The sequence below is a fragment of the Dreissena polymorpha genome, chromosome 1 (genome assembly GCF_020536995.1).
Source record: "Dreissena polymorpha isolate Duluth1 chromosome 1, UMN_Dpol_1.0, whole genome shotgun sequence".
NCBI classification, from domain to species: domain Eukaryota; kingdom Metazoa; phylum Mollusca; class Bivalvia; order Myida; family Dreissenidae; genus Dreissena; species Dreissena polymorpha.
In genome coordinates this window covers 142,951,752-142,975,552 of record NC_068355.1, presented here as the reverse complement: position 1 = coordinate 142,975,552, position 23,801 = coordinate 142,951,752, and the positions used below count along the sequence as shown (strand labels likewise).

At 37.3% G+C, this 23,801-nt stretch overlaps 1 protein-coding gene across 2 annotated transcripts; it reads right to left on the bottom strand.

Annotated features, from left to right (window-relative positions):
* Positions 1 to 2,655: 2,655 nt before the first annotated feature.
* On the bottom strand, positions 2,656 to 22,745 carry LOC127853484 (argininosuccinate lyase-like). Of its 2 annotated transcripts, none has more exons than XM_052388043.1 (15): positions 22,504 to 22,745; positions 22,085 to 22,173; positions 20,488 to 20,682; positions 20,023 to 20,106; positions 19,062 to 19,216; positions 18,369 to 18,446; positions 17,905 to 18,035; positions 15,474 to 15,536; positions 14,835 to 14,949; positions 13,662 to 13,746; positions 12,354 to 12,413; positions 11,753 to 11,836; positions 9,437 to 9,517; positions 7,706 to 7,812; positions 2,656 to 3,301 (listed from the first exon to the last, which is right to left on the bottom strand). In XM_052388043.1, exons 2-15 carry the CDS (start codon positions 22,103 to 22,105, stop codon positions 3,148 to 3,150), a joined length of 1,413 nt encoding a protein of 470 aa, XP_052244003.1. In that variant the 5' UTR covers positions 22,106 to 22,173; positions 22,504 to 22,745; the 3' UTR covers positions 2,656 to 3,147. The 2 variants fall into 2 exon arrangements, with proteins under 2 accessions (XP_052244003.1, XP_052244009.1); XM_052388049.1 differs by having other exon boundaries at positions 22,085 to 22,161.
* Positions 22,746 to 23,801: the final 1,056 nt, after the last annotated feature.

Sequence of the window (23,801 nt, the reverse complement as noted above, 5' to 3'; positions counted from 1 at the left end):
TACTAATGACAAGAAGAAAACAATATCTAATGCATTCTAAGTGCACACTATCAGATGTGTCCAGTAATCCAAAATCACTCATATCTTTAAAATGGTTCATCCAGACATTTCCACACATTTCTCTAAGACTTCGCCAAAACCTCTCAATTCAGACATTTCTGTTAGATGAAACATAGACGAAGCTTTGGATCCCCTGGTACTGATCTGCGTCTGTCCATCGTAATGCCATATGCACATCACGGACAATAGAATTTTCTATACCGCGTCACCGTAAACCCGAACTGGAATGCCATCAATTTCCCTAATGTAATCTAAATAAAAGCTAGATATGTACATCGGCAGCACCTTGTGAATCAATGAGTCCTAAAATAAGACGAACCATCTCAAATGTAGCTGCAAGTCCATGATTAATCAGGAGTCTTTGACGCATTTGCCGGTAACCAACATTTTCACCGGAAGCTGATAACTCAAGCAATATTTCTTGAATAATTTCGTCGAGACTGTGCTGACTTTGGCCTCTAGTCAGGCGGTAACGTCTCAAGACTCGGAAAATTGATCGTTCGCTTGTTATTGTTCCATGTTGTATGGCCATAACTCCAAGAATTTCACGTATAGAATAACCTCTCTGACGATACAAAACAATAAGCTGTGATGATGACATACCCCGAAGATCGGCGTCCTGAATATCGTATGCAGGCATGATCTGGAATTACCATAAAGAAAATAAGAGATCTATTATTCAAATAAAAAATCCAATGGTCTAACAGGTGGCTTTCCAAAGGGGGAAATTGGTACTGTACCGTTTTCGACCTTTGAACTCTAAATGTGACATTGCCACTGAATAGACTGTTGCATTAATGAATACAGAAAAATCGCACATCCATTTCTCACCCAGTAATTTCCATTTTTGTGTCTGAAAATAAATATGTAAAAACAGCTTCATGTATTTTCGTCAACAAAGATGCATTTACATAAAAAATAAAACAATTAAAGGAAACTTACTACTTGCTATAGTATGCACGTACACTCCAGTTCTTGGTCTGTAGGATAAAGACAATGTTCACCAATTGAAGAGCATCTATTTTTATATAACTGGCATCTTTCGCGAATTAATATTCATAATTTCATGAAGTTATCTGATTTCGAGAAAAGTTATTTGTTTTGCGAAATCTTCCATTATTTTCATGAACATTTTATCTGTATGTGTTGGCAGTTTAGAGCACTAACATGCATAAATTCGTGTTAACAAAATATATTTATTTACGTGAAAATTTATCTGTTTTCGCGAAAAAAAATTCTTTTTCGCGAAATCCTCCATTATTTTCATGTTTTTTTTAAGTTGTTAAGTGGTGGCACAAATATGCTTCCATACGTAACAAATACTGACCAACTATATTTGATCTGAACTCAGTCATTATTACAGCATATTCGAATTTACAAAAAGAAATTTCTTAGACGATGATGCTTGACCAATACGAATAACTCCATGTGTGTTGTTTTATCAATTAAGAAACTGAACCATAGTACTACAATTCAAACAAATATGATAACTGTAATTTATATAGTGTTTATTAACTAGTTTTATATTTCGGTATTTCAATATTTCTTAATTTCACAAGTTATCCAGAAATCGTGTTACTGGTTCTTTGCAAGACCCTATACAAACAATATAGTTTGTATAGGTCCCTGTTCTTTGCAAACATAGACTTGTGTTTTGATGACTGTATATCCAGACACAAACTACAAAAGAAGGTTGTTCAACATATAAAGATGGGTTCTATAACCAAACAAGAGATGTGTTTGTTAGAAACATAATGCCCCCTATTGCGTCGCTTTGAAGCCATATATTTGACCTTTGAACTTGAAAGATGGCATTGACCTTCCACCACTCAATGTGCAGCTCCATGAGATACACATGCATGCAAAATATCAAGTGTCTATCTTCAATATAACACAATTTATGACCAAAGTTTAAGTTTAGTGACAGACACACAGACACACACATACAATGACTGACAGACTGATAATCTAAACACATGCTAGATAATAGTAGATGTCATCTTACGAAAACACAAGTGATGTTTTGCACAGATGGTTCTCATCGCATACTTTGAAACAATTATATATATTTATTAAATATACTGCGTTTAATTTGGTTGGTGACGGTTATATCAATGAGATCAAAGATGGTGAATGTCTTTTTATGCGCAGTTCTTAGCTGCATCACACACACATCAATCTCTGGGTTTTGCGCCAGATTTCTTTGCTTACTTCACATTATTATACATTATTAACCATTTATTTATAGATACAGAACAGTTATACAAAAGATAAATAGAAATAAAAACATACAGGTCAACCGGCCACACGCAAATAATCCGTACATATTTGAAATATTTATACACGCGTTCTTCAAATAGACCTGTTATAGTGGTTTGCTGGACATGCGCTTTTTGATGCGATTGTTAATGGTAGCTTGAATCATCACACACATAAACCGTTTTGTTGTATAGAGTTGTGTGTGAAACTGTTCTATCCCTCAAGCCGTATGCCTAATTATACCTATACTTCAGATAACTGTTTGTATATTTCACGTTTTCTATTCCATACAGTTTCTGGATTACAGACGCGAAATGGGGCAAACGTAAGAGTAAATTAAAAGACATTTGTATTCTTTCTGAAGTAGATACACATTTTCAATATCAATAAAACAGAAAAATTAATGGATGAAAAATTAAAACATTGAAATGATGCTTTGCACTTTGCCATCGTAAGCAATAAAAAAAGTTAACACAGCAGTTTAAATTGGGAGGTAACTAAGTACCCCATGAGGTACAAACATCTTGAACACAATGGATGCACAACTATTATGAAGGATAACCCACAAACCCTGCACTCTATTTATATAATCCGTTTATATGTCACAGTGTATCTATTTTATTACACGCCAATCCCAGCACTAGTGCCATAGAACCTCTCTCCTGCTGTACAACAAGTTCTAGATTTACACCAAACCCCCAGGACCTTTTCGCTCATATACACAAAAGAAGGACTCTGAGCATACCCCACTATTGCCCCTGACCCCCCTTGGTGTCCAGCCACAGCCCACTATTGCCCCTGACCCCCTGGGTGTCCAGCCACAGCCCACTATTGCTCCTGACCCCCCTGGGTGTCCAGCCACTGCTGTAGGTTGTGTATCTGCCGCTCCACGCTGGTCTGCCCTGTTCCCCCATAAACACTGTACTGATCCACAGAGGTCTCGTAGTTCCAAATCTGCAGAATATCAGCCTCAAAATGGGGGCTGTAAGACATGAAATCAGAATGTTAACTCTTTTAGTGCTGGAACCGAAATTTTAAGGCCTTTGCAAACAGTTTGGATCCAGATGAGATGCCACATAATGTGGCGTCTCATCAGGATCCAAACTGTTTGCTATTCTGATAGTATTCTTTGAAAAAAAATCGAAGAAAATGCTAATTTAAGAAATTCAGCAGACAGCATTTTAGCAGACTTCAAAGTTCCCAGCATGCAAAGGGTTAACTATGGTGAAAATGATAGCCTCATGCACATAAGAGAGCGAACATGGCATGGACGTGCCAACCTGACAGTCAGCAGGGTAGTGGAACACACAGCATACATGGACAAGTATCTCACTGTTATAATACACTTTTGTTCCATTGACTTTTTAACCAAAACACCTGACAGGTATAAAATGTTTAAAAAAAATACCTGGTATATTAAACAAGAGGGCCTGAAAGGCCCAAAGTCGCTCACCTGAGATAACAAGATATTATTGGGACAAATCTTCTAACCAAGTTTCATGAAGATTGGAAAATAAATGTGGCCTCTAGAGTGTTAACAAGGTTTTACTATAGCCATATAAGGGAAAATGCCCGCCCCCTGGCAGCCATGTTTTTCAACCAACCGGCATCATTTTTAAATTCGTCCAAGATATTATCGGGATGAATCTTCTGACCAAGTTTCATGAAGATCGGACATTAAATGTGGCCTCTAGAGTGTTAACAAGATTTTACTATAGCCATATAAGGAAAAATGCCCCGCCCCTTGGAAGCCATGTTTTTCAAGCAAACAAAACTAGAGCTTTGTCACAGACGTGACGAATACCCCCACATGCCGCATTGACACATAATATTTTGCATGTTGTCTCCACAAAAAACAGCGAAAACCATGCTCAATGCTTAAAACGCACTAAGTGACCCCGTGACCTAGTTTTTGACCCAGCATGGCCCATGTTCGAACTTGACCTACACATCATCTAGATACAACCTCTGACCAAGTGTGGTGAAGGTCGGATGAAAACTACTTGAATTAGAGAGCAGACACCATGCTGAATGTGTAAAACATACTCAGTGACCCAGTAACCTAGTTTTTAATCTGGCATGGTCCATGTTCGAACTTGGCCTTAAGATCATCTAGATAAAACTTCTGACAAAGTTTGGTGAAGATCGGATGAAAACTACTTAAAATAGACAGCAGATACCATGCTGAATGTTAAATAACGCACTAAGTGGCCCTGTGACCTAGTTTTTACCACGGAATGGCCCATGTTCAAACTTGGCGTAGAGATCATCTAGATAAAACTTCTGACCAAGTTTGGTGAAGATGGGATGAAAACTACTTGAATAAGAGAGCAGACAACATGCTAAATGTTTAAAAAAGTGACCCCGTGACCTAGTTTTTGACCCAGCATGACCCATATTTAAACTTGAGCTAGACATCATCTAGATACAACCTCTGACCAAGTTTGGTGAAGATCGGATGAAAAAAACTTACAAGCAAATTCATTGAATTGATATCCCCCGCCATTATACTTCTGGACACAAGATATGGCTCTGGACACACAAAAAAGCATTTTTTTAAAATACAAAGGGTCATAACTCCATTATTATTTGATGGTGTGCAATGCCATTTGGCGTGCATCATCCTCTTATCCATATATATACTCATACGAAGTTTCAATGAAATCCGCCAAAGCACTTCCAAGATATGGCTCTGGACACAAAAGTGCCAGACGGACGGACGGACGGAAAGACGGATGGACAACGCCAAAACAATATCCCTACGCCTATGGCGGGGAATAATTAGAGAGCAGACACCATGCTAAATGTTAAAAATGCGCTAAGTTACCCCGTGAACTAGTTTTTGACCCGGCATGACCCATATTCGAACTTGACCTAGACATCATCTAGATACAACATCTGACCAAGTTTGGTGAAGATCGGATAAAAACAACTTGAATTAGAGAGCGGACACTTAATACGGACCAACCGACCGACAGACAAGCTCACTCCTATATACCCCCCTAAACTTCGTTTGTGGGGGTATAATTATTTTCTAACTCATCCAAGATATCATTGAGACCAATCTTCTGACCAAATTTCATGAAGATTGGACAATAAATGTGGCCTCTACAGTGTTAACAAGGTTTTACTATAGCCATATATAGCCATATAAGGAAAAATGCCCCGCCCCCTGGTGGCCATGTTTTTTAAGCAACCAAAACAATTTTCGAACTCATCCAAGATATCATTGGGACAAATCTTCTGACCAAGTTTCATGATGATCGGAAAATAAATGCGACCTCTAGAGTGTTAACAAGGTTTTACTATAGCCATATAAGGAAAAATGCCCCGCCCCCGTGGTGGCCATGTTTTTCAACCAACCGGCATCATTTTTGAACTCGTCCAAGATATTAATGGGATGAATCTTCTGACAGAATTTCATAAAGATCAGACTATAAATGTGGCCTCTTGAGTGTTAACAAGATTTTACTATAGCCATATATAGCCATATAAGGAAAAATGCCCCGCCCCTTGGCAGCCATGTTTTCAAGCAAAGGTTACCATTTTTGAACTCATCCAAGATATCAATAAGACAAATATTCTGACCAAATTTCATGAAGATTGGACAATAAATGTGGCCTCTAGAATGTTAACAAGATTTTACTATAGTCATATAAGAGAAATGCTCCGCCCCCTGGTGGCCATGTTTTTAAACCAACCGGCATCATTTTCGAACTCATTCAAGATATTATTTGGATGAATCTTCTGACCAAGTTTCATTAAGATCAGACAATAAATGTGGCCTCTAGAGTGTTAACAAGATTTTACTATAGCCATATATAGCCATATAAGGACAAATGCCCCGCCCCTTGGCAGCCATGTTTTTCAAGCAAACATAACCATTTTCGAACTCATCCAAGATATCATTGAGACCAATCTTCTGACCAAATTTCATGACGATTGGACAATAAATGTGCCCTCTAAAGAGTTAACAAGGCAAATGTTGACGCCGCACAACGGACGACAGACAAAAGGCGATCACAAAAGCAACGTGCTCAGGTGAGCTAAAAATCATAAACATGCAGGGTACACAACAATAAATCTTTATACTTCCTGCAATGAAGTATAAGGGGTATACAGGATTCTCCCCTTGACACTTTTATTGTTTGTGTGTCTGTCTTTGTGTGTGTCTGCCCTTTTTCAGTTTGTCAATAGACACTTTCTTGTGTAAAGATGTAGTAAAATACCTTTAAATGTCAAACATTAAAACTTGCATTAATCGTTTCTTATGATATAAGTTTTGGCTTTGACTTTGTGTTGTCCAATATTAACCCATTTATGCCTAGCATCTAGAAAAAAGGCCTATGCAAACAGCGTAGACCCAGATGAGAAGCAGCATGATGCGGTGTCTCATCAGGGTCTGCGCTGTTTGCTTAAAGGAATTTATGTAAGTAATATTTTAAATATAGAAATAAATATACTAAAACATCCCTAATTTTGGAAATAAATTTATCCAATTTAGAAGGATGGGAGAGTCCACTAGGCATAAATGGGTTAAAACTGCAAAGTTATGGCCCTATTACAATAGGAATTTGTATAACATGACTATTACAACTAACAAACTGGCATGCGGCCACTGAAAGTATTCCTCACTACTGTGACAACCCTTACTTGTAATCTAAGACCAATTAGAGAAATGAAAAAACATAAGTTTCAACCTATTTATTTTAGCTGGATTGCATCCAAAGCCGCAGGCTTATATAAATGTTCTCGAGTCCGTTTCCTGGGCCCAGTACTAGGTGTCTTTGGGTGAGATCTAGAGAATGCCTCGAGTCCGTTTCCTGGGTCCAGTACTAGGTGTCTTTGGGTGAGATCTAAAGAATGCCTCGAGTCCGTTTCCTGGGCCCAGTACTAGGTGTCTTTGGGTGAGATCTAGAGAATGCCTCGAGACGTTTCCTGGGCCCAGTACTAGGTGTCTTTGGGTGAGATCTAGAGAATGCCTCGAGTCCGTTTCCTGGGCCCAGTACTAGGTGTCTTTGGGTAAGATCTAGAGAATGCCTCGAGTCCGTTTTCTGGGCCCAGTACTAGGTGTCTTTGGGTGAGATCTAGAGAATGCCTCGAGTCCGTTTCCTGGGCCCAGTACTAGGTGTCTTTGGGTGAGATCTAGAGAATGCCTCGAGACGTTTCCTGGGCCCAGTACTAGGTGTCTTTGGGTGAGATCTAGAGAATGCCTCGAGTCCGTTTCCTGGGCCCAGTACTAGGTGTCTTTGGGTAAGATCTAGAGAATGCCTCGAGTCCGTTTTCTGGGCCCAGTACTAGGTGTCTTTGGGTGAGATCTAGAGAATGCTCCCTGAGTGGGGATTGAACCCGTGACCTCCCGACCGAAAAAACATTAAACACACACCTTACAGATTTGAAGTCTTCCAATGTAAGTTTGTCCAAACTGCATTCCTTCTTCTCCGCTAGAGCTACACAGGCGCCTGATAAGCCATGGGCTGTGCGAAAAGCTATCTGCAGTGGTCATAGAACATTTCAAAGGGATATACCAAAACATCATACAATCTTATACAATATATCTCATGACAAAAACTTAAACAGTCAATGACATACAAGCAGGAGGTCAATGAAAGCGTGGTCTCTGCCTGCCTTGTAGCTACCGGTATTTGGGGAATGAACCAATCTATGAGCATGCCCTATGAATGACTGATCGATGGGATCAGTAACATGTTAAGTGGGATTGGAAACATGTTAAGCAATTCAATAATTCAAGACTGATTGTTTAATAAAATCATTTGAGATGAAAAAAAGTACAGTGGAAACCCTCTAAACCGGATCCTCTCTATACCTGAATCCTCTTTAAACCGGACAAATTGTTCGGTCCCATTTTTTTCCCTATACAACTATGCGTAAAATATCTCCTCAAGACTGGAATCCCCTCAATTCCGAATACCGGTCATTCTTTGGATCAAAATTGGGTCATTACATACGTAATTGTACCTCTTTAAACCGGTCAGGACCGGTTAATTGCACCTGAGACCTGAGTCAAAAACTTATGAATAGCGGATTTAAGACGCGTGAAATGAATACCGGTAAATGTGGTCGAAAATTTTGCAAACTGTAAAAATCGCAAAACAATTTAAAGAGACATGGCTTGGGATGTACATATCGATCAATAGAATTGAACATTCTGATTATATTAACTGATTACAAACAATAGGGTCCTTTAGTGTGTTTTGGTTTTGATGTAGAACGCCTTGCTAAATATTTATAAGCTTAATGCAATTTAATTTTGAATTGTTTATTACAATAGCTAATTTAGTGTCATATAAAATGGTGATTTGCAGAGTTCTTGAAGCAGTTAAATTTAAATATTTATTTAGATTTTAAAATTAAGATACTAGTAACTGATCAAAGTGTCAGAAATGTGTCCGAATCCTACACTCAAGATGCTGTCAGAGAAATATGGGATAGGAAAGTCAACGATCTGGGATATTGTGCGAAAAAAGTCTATGTACATGTCTCATTGGCTGTTCTTATGTGATGCAATATGAATGAATGCTATATATAAAATAAACTATCAAAATTTGCTAAAAGTGTTGTTTTTTTCCACATTAGGCTATTTAATTGACGTTCTAAAAGTAAAACAGTCCATTTCCCCTCTAAACGGGAATCCTCTCTAAACCGGAATTTCCTTTTGGTCCCGGAGATGTCCGGTTTAGAGGGGTTCCACTGTATAAAAGTATGCTATTGTTTAACTCTTTCAGTGCTGGAACCAAATTTTGAAGGCCTTTGCAAACAGTTTGGATCCAGATGAGACGCCACAGAACGTGATGTCTCATCAGGATCCAAACTGTTTGCTATTCTGATAGTATTCTTTGAAAAAACCTGAAGAAAATGCTAATATAACAAATTCAACAGACAACATTTTAGCAAACGACAAATTTCCCAGCATGCAAAGGGTTGAAATAATCTAGTCTAGCTATCAATCAAAATGTGATTGTTTATGTTTGAAGCATAAACAATTCCATAGTAATTACAGCATACATGTACATCAATATTCTGAAGATTTAATTCATATATCTGTTAATATCAGTTACAGATTATCAAATAAGTTTAACTAGTCAAGTTGCCCTACCCCTCTTCTGACCATGTAGTATGCCAAGTCGGTTGCCAACATATCTGGGCTCAGGGCTGCTCTCATCTTGGCAGAGTCAATCTGTAGAGGCAACACATATATACCAGTGTATTTGTGTTTACATTTTTATTTGTTATTCGCAGTTAAATTGTTGTTGATTTATGCGTTTTGTATAAAAATTGCTCTTGTTGAATGAGACCAATTAGAATCCAGGTCTAAAATATCCTGTTAAACAAAATGTGTACATTGGGATACATGTAAATAACATGGACAATAGATAATAAGTCTCTCACACTAGAACCAGTTTTCAGAGCCGAATACATGTAGTCATCTGCACATTGGGCAAAACATGACTACAAAAGGTTGAGTATTGAAACACTGAAATAGCATTCATCAATAACTACTAAAACTGAACAGATCCACATTGAGTAACAAACTGGCATCAGAATTCAAGGTTGCAGGATAGATCCCAGTCTTAACCCAAATCTTTAAACTCCCCCTTTAAATCAGACTTCAAACTGAGGAGCAGTGCATTTTATGCTTAAAACCGGGAACTTAAAACAGAAGTGACTTCTCAGCTGGAAAACAGTGTCATCCTCTATTCTTATGAGGGTGATGACCGAGGGATTCCTTTGCACTCGCTACACATGTACTGCACACTCAAAAGCTACTGACCTTAAGTGTTGTACGATAAACTCAATAAATACTGACCTTATGTGTTGTACTACAAACTTAATAGCTACTGCCCTTACGTGTTGTACTATAAACTCAATAAAAACTGACCTTAAGTGTTGTACTTTAAATTCAATAGCTACAACCCTTAAGTGTTGTACTACAAACTCAATAGCTACTGACCTAAAGTGTTGTACTACAAACTCAATAAATACTGACCATAAGAGTTGTACTACACACTAAATAGCTACTGATCATAAGTGTTGTACTACAAACTCAATAGCTCCTGACCATAAGTGTTGTACTACAAACTCAATAGCTACTGACCATAAGTGTTGTACTACAAACTCTTGTACTACACACTTAATAAATACTGACCATACGTGTTGTACTACACACTCAATAAATACTGACCATAAGTGTTGTACTACAAACTCAATAGCAACTGACCATACGTGTTGTACTACAAACTCAATAGCTACTGACCATAAGTGTTGTACTACAAACTCAATAGCTACTGACCATAAGTGTTGTACTACACACTCAATAAATACTGACCATAAGTGTTGTACTACAAAGTTAATAGCTACTGACCATAAGTGTTCTACTACAAACTGAATAGCTACTGACCATTAGTGTTGTACTACAAACTCAATAGCTACTGACCATAAGTGTTGTACTACACACTCAATAGCTACTGACCATACGTGTTGTACTACAAACTCAATAAATACTGACCATAAGTGTTGTACTACAAACTCAATAGCTAGTGACCATAAGTATTGTACTACAATGTCAATAGCTACTGACCATAAGTGTTGTACTACAAACTCAATAGCTACTGACCATAAGTGTTGTACTACAAACTCTTTAGCTACTGACCATAAGTGTTGTACTACAAACTCAATAGCTACTGATCATAAGTGTTGTACTACAAACTCAATAGCTACTGACCATAAGTGTTGTACTACACACTCAATAAATACTGACCATAAGTGTTGTACTACAAACTCAATAGCTACTGACCATAAGTGTTGTACTACAAACTCAATAGCTACTGACCATGAGTGTTGTACTACAAACTCAATAGCTACTGACCATAAGTGTTGTACTACAAACTCCATAGCTACTGACCATAAGTGTTGTACTACAAACTCCATAGATACTGATCATTAGTGTTGTACTACAAACTCAATAGCTCCTGACCATAAGTGTTGTACTAAAAACTCCATAGCTACTGATCATAAGTGTTGTACTACAAACTCAATAGCTACTGACCATAAGTGTTGTACTTCAAACTCAATAACTACTGACCATAAGTGTTGTACTACAAACTCAATAGCTACTGACCATAAGTGCTGTACTACAAACGCAATAGCTACTGACCATACATGTAAGTGTTGTACTACAAGCTCAATAGCTACTGACCATAAGTGTTGTACTACAAACTCCATAGCTACTGATCATAAGTGTTGTACTACAAACTCAATAGCTACTGACCATAAGTGTTGTACTACACACTCAATAAATACTGACCATAAGTGTTGTACTACAAACTCAATAGCTACTGACCATAAGTGTTGTACTTCAAACTCAATAGCTACTGACCATAAGTTTTGTACTACAAACTCAATACCTACTGACCTTAAGAGTTGCTATGACACCATTAGCAACCTGTAAAATCCCCTCAAGTGTGTCATAGACATCAAACAGTGCCTCCTTGTCTTCCTGCAGTGGAACAATCAAACTGCAGTGAATACGGGGGTATGCCCTTACATGGCAACAAATAAATTGTTCAGGCGTTTATGTTGCAAGGAATAGAGAAGGGTATATATTAAAATAGGACAAGCATACATATAAAATATATTATCCTGACAATGCTGAAGAAAGAAGTTAGACAGAATTAATTAATCATTTATTCCGAAAGGTGATAACATAATTTTACAATGATGACAATATGTCATTATTATGTTATCAGAATGCATATTTAATAAAGTTTCTCTTTTTACAATGACAAATCAGTAAACTTATTTGCATAAAACTGACAACTTAAAGTCAAGACTAGCATGTGCAATCTGTTCAGAAGCTGCGCTGATCGCTGTATGGTCTTGCAAGGTTTCCTGGTCTCATTAGCTCTTGACCAGACTGCGCAAATACGCTGGCTGATCTGGAGCAACGCTGGGAGCATTTTGCATAAGACCCATTTTTGCATATCTTGGCTCAAGAACTGTTGTTGAGCTCCTACCTGTAGATCCTTGTTGTAAGTGCTGGGAACGCCCTTCATGGTCATAAGGAAGCCACAGTACTGGAACATAGAAGTTGATGGGGTTACATCAGTGTTAATACAAGCTAGCACAAGAATGTCATTACTCACAGAGAGCTTATAGTGAATATTTTTGTAGCTCATATAGCAGTGTTATTCGGATGCCTCAGTTTCATGCTTAACCCTCAATACAAGTTATAATGAACATTATAATATGACTGTATTTATCTTGGACTAGAGATTTTCATAAGAATTAAATATTGAGATACAGCAGTTAAATATGGTATATACAAACAAATATATTCCCTGAAAAATAATGAACAATGATGTGTACACATTAATGATACCATAACTTCAAGGGAATGATAGTATATATACTTTAGCTCTATAACAAGAATTTATAAATCTTAACCCTTTCCCCAATAAGAAGCAAAGTGAAAATGGCTTTTGCAACCAGCACAAAAACAGAACAGCCTGCGATTAACTCACAGTCTGTTCAGGTTGTATGCTGTTTGCTGCTCATCAGTATCTAGGGTTGGAAATGAATCCATTAAAACTTGAATTTAGTTATAAAGGTATTTAATTAAATTGAACTTTCTGTGGGACTACAAATGTGTTAAAATATGCATCCAAGTGGTAAAGGGTTAAAACAAAGTTTATGCATTATACTCACATGGCCAAAGACCCTCCAATATTTCCCTGAGTTTATGGAGTATACTCACATGGCCAAAGACCCTCCCACATTTCCCTGAGTTTATGCAGTATTCTCACATTTCCCTGAGTTTATGCAGTATTATCACATGGCCAAAGACCCTCCCACATTTCCCTGAGTTTATGCAGTATATTCACATGGTCAAAGACCCTCCCACATTTCCCTGAATTTATGCAGTATACTCACATGGCCAAAGACCCTCCCACATTTCCCTGAGTTTATGCAGTATATTCACATGGTCAAAGACCCTCCCACATTTCCCTGAATTTATGCAGTATACTCACATGGCCAAAGACCCTCCCACATTTCCATGAGTTTATGCAGTATATTCACATGGTCAAAGACCCTCCCACATTTCCCTGAGTTTATGCAGTATACTCACATGGCCAAAGACCCTCCCACATTTCCCTGAGTTTATGCAGTATACTCACATGGCCAAAGACCCTTCCACATTTCCCTGAGTTTATGCAGTATACTCACATGACCAAAGACCCTGCCACATTTCCCTGAGTTTATGCAGTATATTCACATGGCCAAAGACCCTCCCACATTTCCCTGAGTTTATGCAGTATACTCACATGACCAAAGACCCTGCCACATTTCCCTCTGATGAGCTCCAGGCTGTCTGCATTCTTTTTTTGAGGCATCAGACTGCTGCCAGTGCTGAATGACAACATATTCATATTGAGAATTATTCTCGTACCACTTAGAAACGTATTTCACGCATTTGTAGTCACTGAGAAAGTTAAATTCAATTAAAGACTGTAATAACTAAATTCAAGTTTTAAAGGCTTCATTTCCAACCCTTAGATACTGATGAGCAGGTAACAGCATAAAACCTGAACAGACTGCGAGTTACTTGCAGACTGTTCTGGTTTTTATGCTGTTTGCACATAGCCATTTTCATTTTTTTGCTTCTAAGTGGGAACGGGTTAACAGTGCTCCAGCTATGATTTTGTTAGGGCATTTAGGCATGTGCAGTCGAATCACCTCTCCTGCATATATTTTATATACAGCATGTGTTATACAAATATATTTTCATAAGACATATTTTGATTTAAATAATTGATTCTGTGATGACGTTTAAATGAAGTCTCTTAGTAGCAAAAATCCAATTAAGGCGGAAATTGTCGTCCCTGATAAGCCTGTGCGGAATGCACAGGCTAATCTGGGACAACACTTTACGCACATGCATTATGCCCAGTTTCCTCAGAACACGACACACATGCAAAAGGACCGGATGTCAAACTATCCTAGGAACCAATGTCTGGAATATGGTATGAACGTAGGAACAATAATCTGAAGCAATGTGCATTTGTGTAAAATTAAGCGTAGAAACAATTGTCCATAGCAACCAATATCCTGGTTTCATAACTTCATCATAACAAACCACTGTCTAAGTATCACTGTAGCTGAAAATTCAGGTACCAGTTAAAAGCTTCCATTGATTAACATGTACAAAATATTAGAGCCATGCTCTGTGAAAAGGTAGTTTAATGCATGTGCGTAAAGTGTCGCCCCTTGTGCAGTCCGCACAGGCTAATCAGGGACGTCACTTTCACCTTTTATCATATATTCTGTTTAAAGATAATCTCTTGTTGGCAAAAATCAAGTTTAGATGGAAAGTGTCGTCCCTGATTAGCCTGTGTGGACTGCACTGGCTAATCTGGGACGACACTTTACGCACATGCATTAAACCCCCTTTTCACAGGGCACAGCTCATAAATCTGGTGTGAAGGTCTGTGACTGACCTATATGCATCAGAGAGCATAACAAAGCCAAACTCCTTGCTGCTGTAGAGTATCAGATCCTCTGCCCAGCGACTGAGATGTATGCACAGCAAGTTGGCCCAGGAGAGAAACTCAACTAAAAACAGGTCAGACATTCAACAATAACACACTGTAAACAAACAATTGCAGCAGTTTACAGTACTTACAATGCATAAGTTTCAGTTTTGAATATATCAGAGTAAAGCAATTGATAATCAATTTAGAATGCACACCTTATTTCATCAAATATCTTTCAAATATATATTATTATATTATATATTAATCAAACTATCACTCCACTTATGTTTGCAAATACATTTTAGAACCTCATCATGTTAATATGTTTAACAATTATACATAAATATGAAATATTGTGTGTAATTAAAACCCCAGTCCTACAAAATATTTCAAGGCATCTTTCTAGTATTAGTAAATGAAGTTACTTTCACTGACACGTTTTTTTTATCAGAAATGCGTTTAATTATGCTTATGTTCAAAAGCGCCAGGTAGGTAAGAAATATTCATTATCATTGCATGACATAAATAGACTTACAGTTTTACAACACAGGTTTGAGCATATTTCTACAAAGTTTATTCTTTGAAAATCATAAGAAACTGTACCAATAAAATCCCGGTCACTGACTGCATCAAGACTGTTGTGTGAAATTGATTCAAATCCAAGATCTGAAAAAGAATAGTTTCTTTACTTCACATTTTCAGCAAAACAAAATGTCAAAATTCATATGCAATGAAAAGATTTTTGTTCACAATATAAGTAAGGTGTCTTCTTTCATATTTAAAGGAATTTCATTTGTCACAAACTGAATTTGATTAGTATAGGTAAAAAGTTCACAAACGTCATTATTTCCTAATCCAATAAAAATATCCTTCCAAGGAAGACAACTTGAAACAAGAGGGCCTGAAAGGCCCAAAGTCGCTCACCTGAGATAAAAAGAAATGACCTGTTTTTTGCAGCCTAAGATATCAATGAAACAAATGTTCTAACCAAGTTTCATGAAGAATGAACAACAAATGGCCCCATGGCGGCCATGTTTTTCAACAGACCTGAACCATTTTTGAACTCGTCCAAGATATCATTGGGACAAATCTTCTGACCAAGTTTCTTGAAGATCCGACAATAAATGTGGCCGCTACAGTGTTAACAAGGCAAATATTCATGACGCACAACGGAAGACATACAATTGACAAAAGGTGATCACAAAAGTTCACCATGAGCAAAAAATATTATTCTCATAAAGATTGTCACCATGTTTGAAGATGATATTTTAAAAACTAATTGAGTAAACTAAATCAAGATATGATAACAACATTTGCACTCAGCAAGTGTCATTCAGATTGAACTAAAAATGTGACTAAAAGTATTCACAATGTTTCACTATAAACAACATACAAAAAACTACCACCCCCCTGAGAGCCTTGTTTATAAACAATAATGAACTATTTTCAGACTCGCCATGCAATTATATTTCCAATTAAAAAATCAATGAATCCGTTTTAAAACACGGTTTTTTGATAATGTGGATTATTGCATTAAACAATAAAACCCAGTTTATTTTAGTAGAAATGTGGACCCTTCAAGGGAGGGTATATTGAGCATCCTAGTATGTTGATGAATAAAGAGTTCTCTCAAATTCCTGAGTAAGAGTTACTGCCCATTCTATAAATTATATAAAGTTCTGAGATCACTTCCTTTCTGGCATTGGATTCCAAGGATTAAACCTACAAAAAAAAATCGATTAAAAAAATCTTCATTAATCTGCAGAGATATTTCTTAGTTATATAACAAAAGCATCACAAAATGTCTGGAAGAGGTAAACCAGCAGGAAGGAAGAGGAAAGCTCAGACAAAACTGCCAGAAAATCAGGAAACTAGAATTGTTCATAAGCTTTTTTACTATATAAATTATAAATATAAGGAAAAAGACCCCCCCCCTGGTGGCCATGTTTTTTTACCGATCCAAACCATTTTTGAACTCAACTGTTTTATCCAGGAAACAAATGTTCTGACCAAATTTCATGTATATTGGGCACATGTTTTCACTATATACATATAGAGAAAACTGCCCCACCCCCTGGCGGCCATGTTTTTCCACCCATCATGACCATTTTCGAACTCGTCAGAGAAATGTATAAAATCGATGTTTAGAAATTTGTTTATGATGATTAGGCAAAAAATGCGACATCTAGAATGTTCACAAACTTTTTTACTATATAAATATAAGGAAAATGCCCCCCCCCCCCCCCCGGCGGCCATGTTTTTTTTAATGATCCGCACCATTTTTTAACTCAACCGTCATATCTAGAAAACACATGTTCTGACCAAATTTCATGAAGATTGGACCAAAAATGTGACTTCTAGAGTGTTCACATGTTTTCACTATATACATATAGAGAAAACTGCCCAACCCCCTGGTGGGCATGTTTTTTTCACCGATCTGGACCATTTTCTAACTCGTCCGAGATATCAATGAAACCAATGTTTTGACCAAGTTTCATAATGATTGGGCAAAAATTGTGACTTCTAGAGTGTTCACAAGGTTTCTATATAGCCATATAAGGAAAACTGCACCGCCCCCTGGCGGTCAAGTTTTTCAATGGACCGGAACCATTTTTGAACTCAACCAAAGTCTCATTTAGACAAACATTTTGACAAAGTTACATGGAGATTGGACATCAAATGTGACTTCTACAGTGTTCACAAGGTTTCTCTATTTTTTGACCTAGTGACCTAGTTTTTGACCCAGCATGACCCAGTTTCGAACTCAGTCGAGGTATCAATGGGACAAATGTTCTGACCAAGTTTTATGAAAATCGGACAATAAATGTGGCCTCTAGAGTGTTCACAAGGCAAAATGTTGACACCGCACGACGGACGACAGTCAAAAGGCAATCACAAAAGCTCACCATGAGCACGTTGTGCTCAGGTGAGCTAAAAAGGAGAGAGAATTACAGTCAAATCTAAGCTTATAGCGATGTCAGTATTTGTTAGCTTATCATTATTTGAACATTGTTTGCAGAAGATTGGACAGTACCAGTGGCCAGTGCATGTCTGTCAACACTGAAGGGGTTGCCAGCCAGGGCCCCACTCCCCAGGGGACACACATTCACCCGAGCACCTAGCTCCGAGAGACGAGTGAAGTCACGCTGCAGCATCCAACAGTAGCTTGAAGAAAATGTACAGATTTTATAATAAGCACATATGATTGAATATAAATTCATCATGCTATTTTTGGTGCCTTTGTCATTAATAAAATAATTGTTAAAGGTATGTTGATACAGTCGAATCTAGATGGATTGAACTCGCTTGTCTCTAATATCTGATTAGCTTGAAGTCTCTTTGATGGATCTATATTTTATTGATGTATACTTATAAACAGGCCAGTGAGAAGAATTGTTTATTTCCTTAAGTAGAATTAGCTGAACATTTATCAGCCAGGGAGAGCTCTGTTAAGGAGTTGCTATATCCCGTGAGCAGGGCAAGGCTGTATGTAGGTACCTCAGTATCCAGTGACTCCAGCGTATAGGCTGGGCTCTCTGCAGGTGGGTGTAACCCGGCAACAGCACAGACATCTCACTGCAACACAAGCAGCTTTATTGAGTATTTAGATTAGAATTTTACAAGTACAAACATGTGGTAAAAAATCAATTTACTAACAAATCATTCAAATATGTAATGCAGATGCAACCTTCATTATAAATATTTGTGGATTCAGTGCTCCAGCTAGGCCTTAATGTAATGGAAGGGCGCCCCGCCCTTCCGAAGAATCGCCATGCGCTTTTGAGGATTTAATAGTCTCGTATTAGATTGATGATTAATCACTATTCATTGTGGACATTTTACTTACATTGTTAAGTTATAATGAATATCCAACAGGGAGCATTCTGAATAAAACCGCGCGCTCTTAAGTGCCCTTTTGAAAAAAATACTGCGCCCTTAAAAGTGCCTTTTTGACAAAATAGCCCCCCCCCTGCCCTTTTCAAATCATAGCTATAGCTCTGTGGATTGAACCTATATTATTATAAAATATACAAACAACTTTTAAATATATACTTTTTTGTATAGTGGTTGGACATTGCACATGAAATTATAGGCAAGTTTTAGGTAAATAAATTGAAATTAACATCCCTTGTCAGATAATCATAACATGAACTGTTGCTTGATGTGATATGTACACCCAGTATACCACACCTTTGAGCTCTGCCCATCATGACCTGTATAATCTGCAGAAGGAAGGCTTTCATGTTCTGCATGTGATCCTGCAACCACAGTCGTGTATCCGTGGCAACCTGGTCATTGCGACTCCTCCCAGTGTGCAACTTACCAGCTGGCTCGCCAATCAGCTCCTGAAATCAACTGAGTCGTGTTCTGAAAAAACTGGACTTAATGCATGTGCGTAAAGTGTCATCCCAGATTAGCCTGTGCAGTCCGCACAGGCTAATCCGGGACGACAATTTCCGCCTAAACGTGATTTTTGGTAAGGAGGGACTTCCTTGAAACTAAAAATACCATAAAAGCAGAAAGTGTCGTCCCTGATAAGCCTGTGCGGACTGCACAGGCTTATCTGGGACGTGACTTTACGCACATGCATTATGCCCAGTTTTCTCAGAACACGACACAACTGTGAAAGTGAAGGTGTTTTTCAAGTAAACAAGGCATGAAATGTAGTAGTGATTCTAAAACAATCAGTCTTTCATTCAGTCTTCTGCTGAATGTTGCAATCCTTTACCAAGAAGATTTCTATAAATCTTTTAGCCTTAATCGCCAATTGGCCTCAGGGTGAAAAACAAAGATGGTCATCATCACATTGTAAACATGATCAACAATACTCAATTGTGTCTTATTGAACACATTCTATTTTATACTTGGCCTCAGGGTGAAAAACAAAGATGGTCATCATCACATTGTAAACATGATCAACAATACTCAATTGTGTCTTATTGAACACATTCTATTTTATACTTTATTACAAAAGCACCAGTTTAATCACTTTATTTCATAAGAAAAAAGCGCACAAAATTTATAATCTTTTAAGTCAACAAGTTAAAAGCCACCTTTGGCTTAATGAGGGAGACACCCAATTGTCTTTGGACACAGTGAAAAGTGGTGTTCAACTGAGACTGCTAGTACGTGATAGTTATGGCAGATTTACCTTGAGTCTGCGCTCATTGGCTGTGTGAATGTCCTCATCTCCAGGCTTCACTTCAAACACACCCTGCTCCCACTCATCACCAACCTAATGAAGTGTCCCACACATTATTAGAAGGATCCCGTTACAAAAATCATGACTTCACTATAAACTTGAACCAAATATTGTTAAGTTGGGCCTATACTTAATATCCAAAGGTGCATGTTGAAAATTCAATTTTGAGTGATGTGAATTAACTGTGTGCATGTAGGTGTTGGATAAAAGTATTAATTATAGCAACTTTCTGAAATCATTCTACATTGAAACACAGTTAGACAAGTAATATGTAATGTATATCATAACAGATAGCAATGATAATTTAAACAAATATTCGGAATACATTTAAACTACATGTATATAACATGTTCTTAAACTCTTAAATAAGTTCTGTTACATATTACGTACCATCATCCACCAAAAAGCTCTTACTTTCTTTAGTCCAACTACAATAGCCTGGCACTCCTGCTCAGTTATCAGTCCTGCAGAGCGAATACACCTTGCGTAGGCCTGACTGCCGCGTATGTCTGCCGCCCACATACGCCGGTCGTAGGTCAGAGACTGATTGAACCTCTCCATCACAGGGTCAGTGGCGCCCGTGAACCTGCCACCCCACAGCTTGCTGCCCTGTTATAAAGTGAAAGAGTAGCTATGGATATGGATTTCTTTCAAGACTCTGGGTAAGTAATTTTTCATTAAATGGGCAATCATTTTCTCTTGGAACTTTTGCCCAAAGTAGAAACTGTAGAATCAATTCATTTCAATGCTTATTATTAAAACTACTCAATGACTGACCACATGGTACACTATTAAACAAATAATGAAAACAAATTATTAATGATACATTCTAAATTAAAATCCACATACATTAAGGTTATTCTTGCATTTGTATACTTTTGAGTCGCGTTCTGAGAAAACTTGGCTTAATGCATGTGCGTAAAGTGTCGTCCCAGATTAGCCTGTGCAGACTGCAAAGACAACACTTTCCGCTTTTATGGTACTTTTAGTTTCAAGGAAGCCCCTCCTTACCCAAAATCAAGTTTAGGCGGAAAGTGTCGTCCCTGATTCGTCTGTGTGGACTGCACAGGCTAATCTGTGACGACACTTTACGCACATGCATTAAGCCCAGTTTTCTCAGAATGCGACTCTTTTTTTTCTAGCTAATACAATCCATAAGGACTCTGAAGTACCAGAAAACTGTACATTGAAGAGATGTTCAGAAAGTACACAAAACAAAATGGTAATTTGCTCTACCACACTCAAATGAGACCCAAAAGACCTAAACTACAATGTATTCTACTTTTGTAAACATAAATATTTCTTGGCACATTTTTGTTTTTTGAACTTGGCTAAGATATAATAGGAATATTGTTCTGACCCAAGTTTCAGAAGGATTGGACAACAAATGTGGCTTCTAGAGTGTAAACAAGCTTTTTTTTATTTGACAAAGTTACCCAGTTTTTTTATCTCTCTTGACCCAGTTTCAAACAAAGCCGAGGTTTAGCTGATATGATTGTTCGGCCCAAATTTCACGAAGATTGGAAAATAAATGAAGCCAATAGAGCTTTTACAAGTTTTCACTATAGCCATAAAAGGAAATGCCGCTTCCTCTGGCTGACATGTTTTTTAACAAACCAAAACCACTTTTAAAACCCGCTGAGATATCATTAAAACAAATGTTTTATGACCATTTCACTATGATTGTGATTTAGAGTGTTAAAAAAGCTGTTTTTTAATTTGACCTCATGACCTCGTTTTTGACCCCACATAACCCAGCTTCCCAGTCTGACATAATATCATTTGGACAAGTGTTCCAACAAACTTTCATACAGATTCGAAAAAGAATGTGGCCTCTAAAGTGTTAACAGATACCGGTAAATATTGGCAACAGATGACGCACAACACATTACAAACGACAGACAAAAGGCGATCACAAATGCTAACCATGACCACCTTGTGCTCAGGTGAGCTTAAAAGGAAGGTAATTAAACACTCTTAACAACAAGATATTATTGGAAAAATAGATTACCTCTGTATGTTTCTCTGACATTTTCTTGCTTGATCAATACATTATCTGTAACACAGCTCTTGTGAAACCACTCTGAGCTAAAATTAACACTGAAAATCAATAATAGTTATCACTAAAGATCTGTATTTTATATTATCATGCTGTTAGTATTTGATGTCATTGCATCAAACCTCTCATGTGCTATTCAGAAATCATAGTTGCTTACACAAGTACTTCTATCAAATATCACCATGTTAGTGTACCACTGTCACCTTACATGTAAACAAATATTTAACAATCAGCTTTACGTTTTATGCATGATAAACATGTAACATTCTAATATCATATAACATAATGTACCGCTATGCAATACTGAATAATTAAACAGTATGTTAACATCTGAAGATAAAAATAGATATACAGGTACTGTCAATACTTACATTACTACAGTTTCACTTCAGCACATGTACATCTACAAATGAACTTTATTGTTCAAACCCACGTAAACTTTAACAGTGTGGTTGCACTCCTATTTAATGAAGAACTTTGGTCTCTGATGTAAACCTAATTTGCATTAATTTCATTTGAGAGTCCATGAAGTCTGTAGAAATGTGCCCCATGTAAATTGACAGAACACTTCTGCTGAGTCCTATCAGATGAAAATATTGGTAGACTGGTGACTGGATAATAATCAGTAGTCAAATGATATTTAAATTTCAATACAAAGACTGTTGATAACAAGGATAATTATGGGTCTTATTGAAAGTTTGGCGAAATTGCAAGACATATAAATGTCAATATTTCATCATAAGAGTTGATTACCAAGTTTAAGAATCCCTAAAGATTTTACCTCCTTTCAGTGCACTCATGAAAAATATCTGTTCGTCTAATACTCTTTTAACCGGTATTAGTTAACATCAGCAAACTATCAACATACTGTTTTTGCAATGGATTGGCATAAACATCCAAGAAGTTGATGAAACATTGATAGGAATAGCACAATATAAAAATAGGTGGGAATCAATAAAGGTTATTTGACAATTAGTAAACAGTCAAAGTAATAAACATCATACAGTTGGTCACAACAATACAGTGAAAGTTTTTCATTAAAAATATCATTATCATAACATCAATTAATTATTTATTTATAAGATATAACATTTAAGGAATATTTCCTATGAATACGGGACCAATAGACAAGTTAACAGGAACCTGCATGAATTAATGCATGAGCACACCAGAGGAAAATCCTGTTCGGACTGCACAAAATAATCTCGCACAATACTTTACACACACGTGCTTTAAGCCCTGTTTTGTCAGAGCACGGCTCAAATATAACAAGACTATTGCCAAGCAATATATGTCCCATACCTGCTCCACCATTGTCAGAAATATTTTTTTTATTTGTTGCCATAGCAAACAGAATTTTTGACGTAGGAACAAAATGAAATGACGTGTATATTGTCCTTATTGCTACCTATCCATGTTTCAAGTTTCATGAAAAAATATTACGAAATTTTAAAGTTATCACAGGATTTAGAAAAGTGTGACAGACTCACAGACTGACGGACTCACAGAGCGCAAACCATAAGTCCCCTCCGGTTAAACCGGTAGGGGACAATAACCATCAAATCACACAAGCCAGTAGGTGGCCAGTCTATGTCACTGAACCAGTGGCTGCAATAAGGCAGACATTTCCTTGAAAATGATTTATAGGTACCAGAGAATAATGCCAATT

Excerpts from the sequence above, each read along its gene's own strand:
- LOC127853484 (XM_052388043.1), bottom strand. The coding sequence starts at position 22,105 with ATGTCAGAGAAACATACAGAG. Across the intron at positions 18,036-18,368 it reads TGGAGTCACTGGATACTGAG|CTACTGTTGGATGCTGCAGC; the intron begins GTACCTACATAC and ends ATTTTCTTCAAG. Across the intron at positions 12,414-13,661 it reads GTGGCAGGGTCTTTGGTCAT|TACTGTGGCTTCCTTATGAC; the intron begins GTGAGTATACTG and ends TCTATGTTCCAG.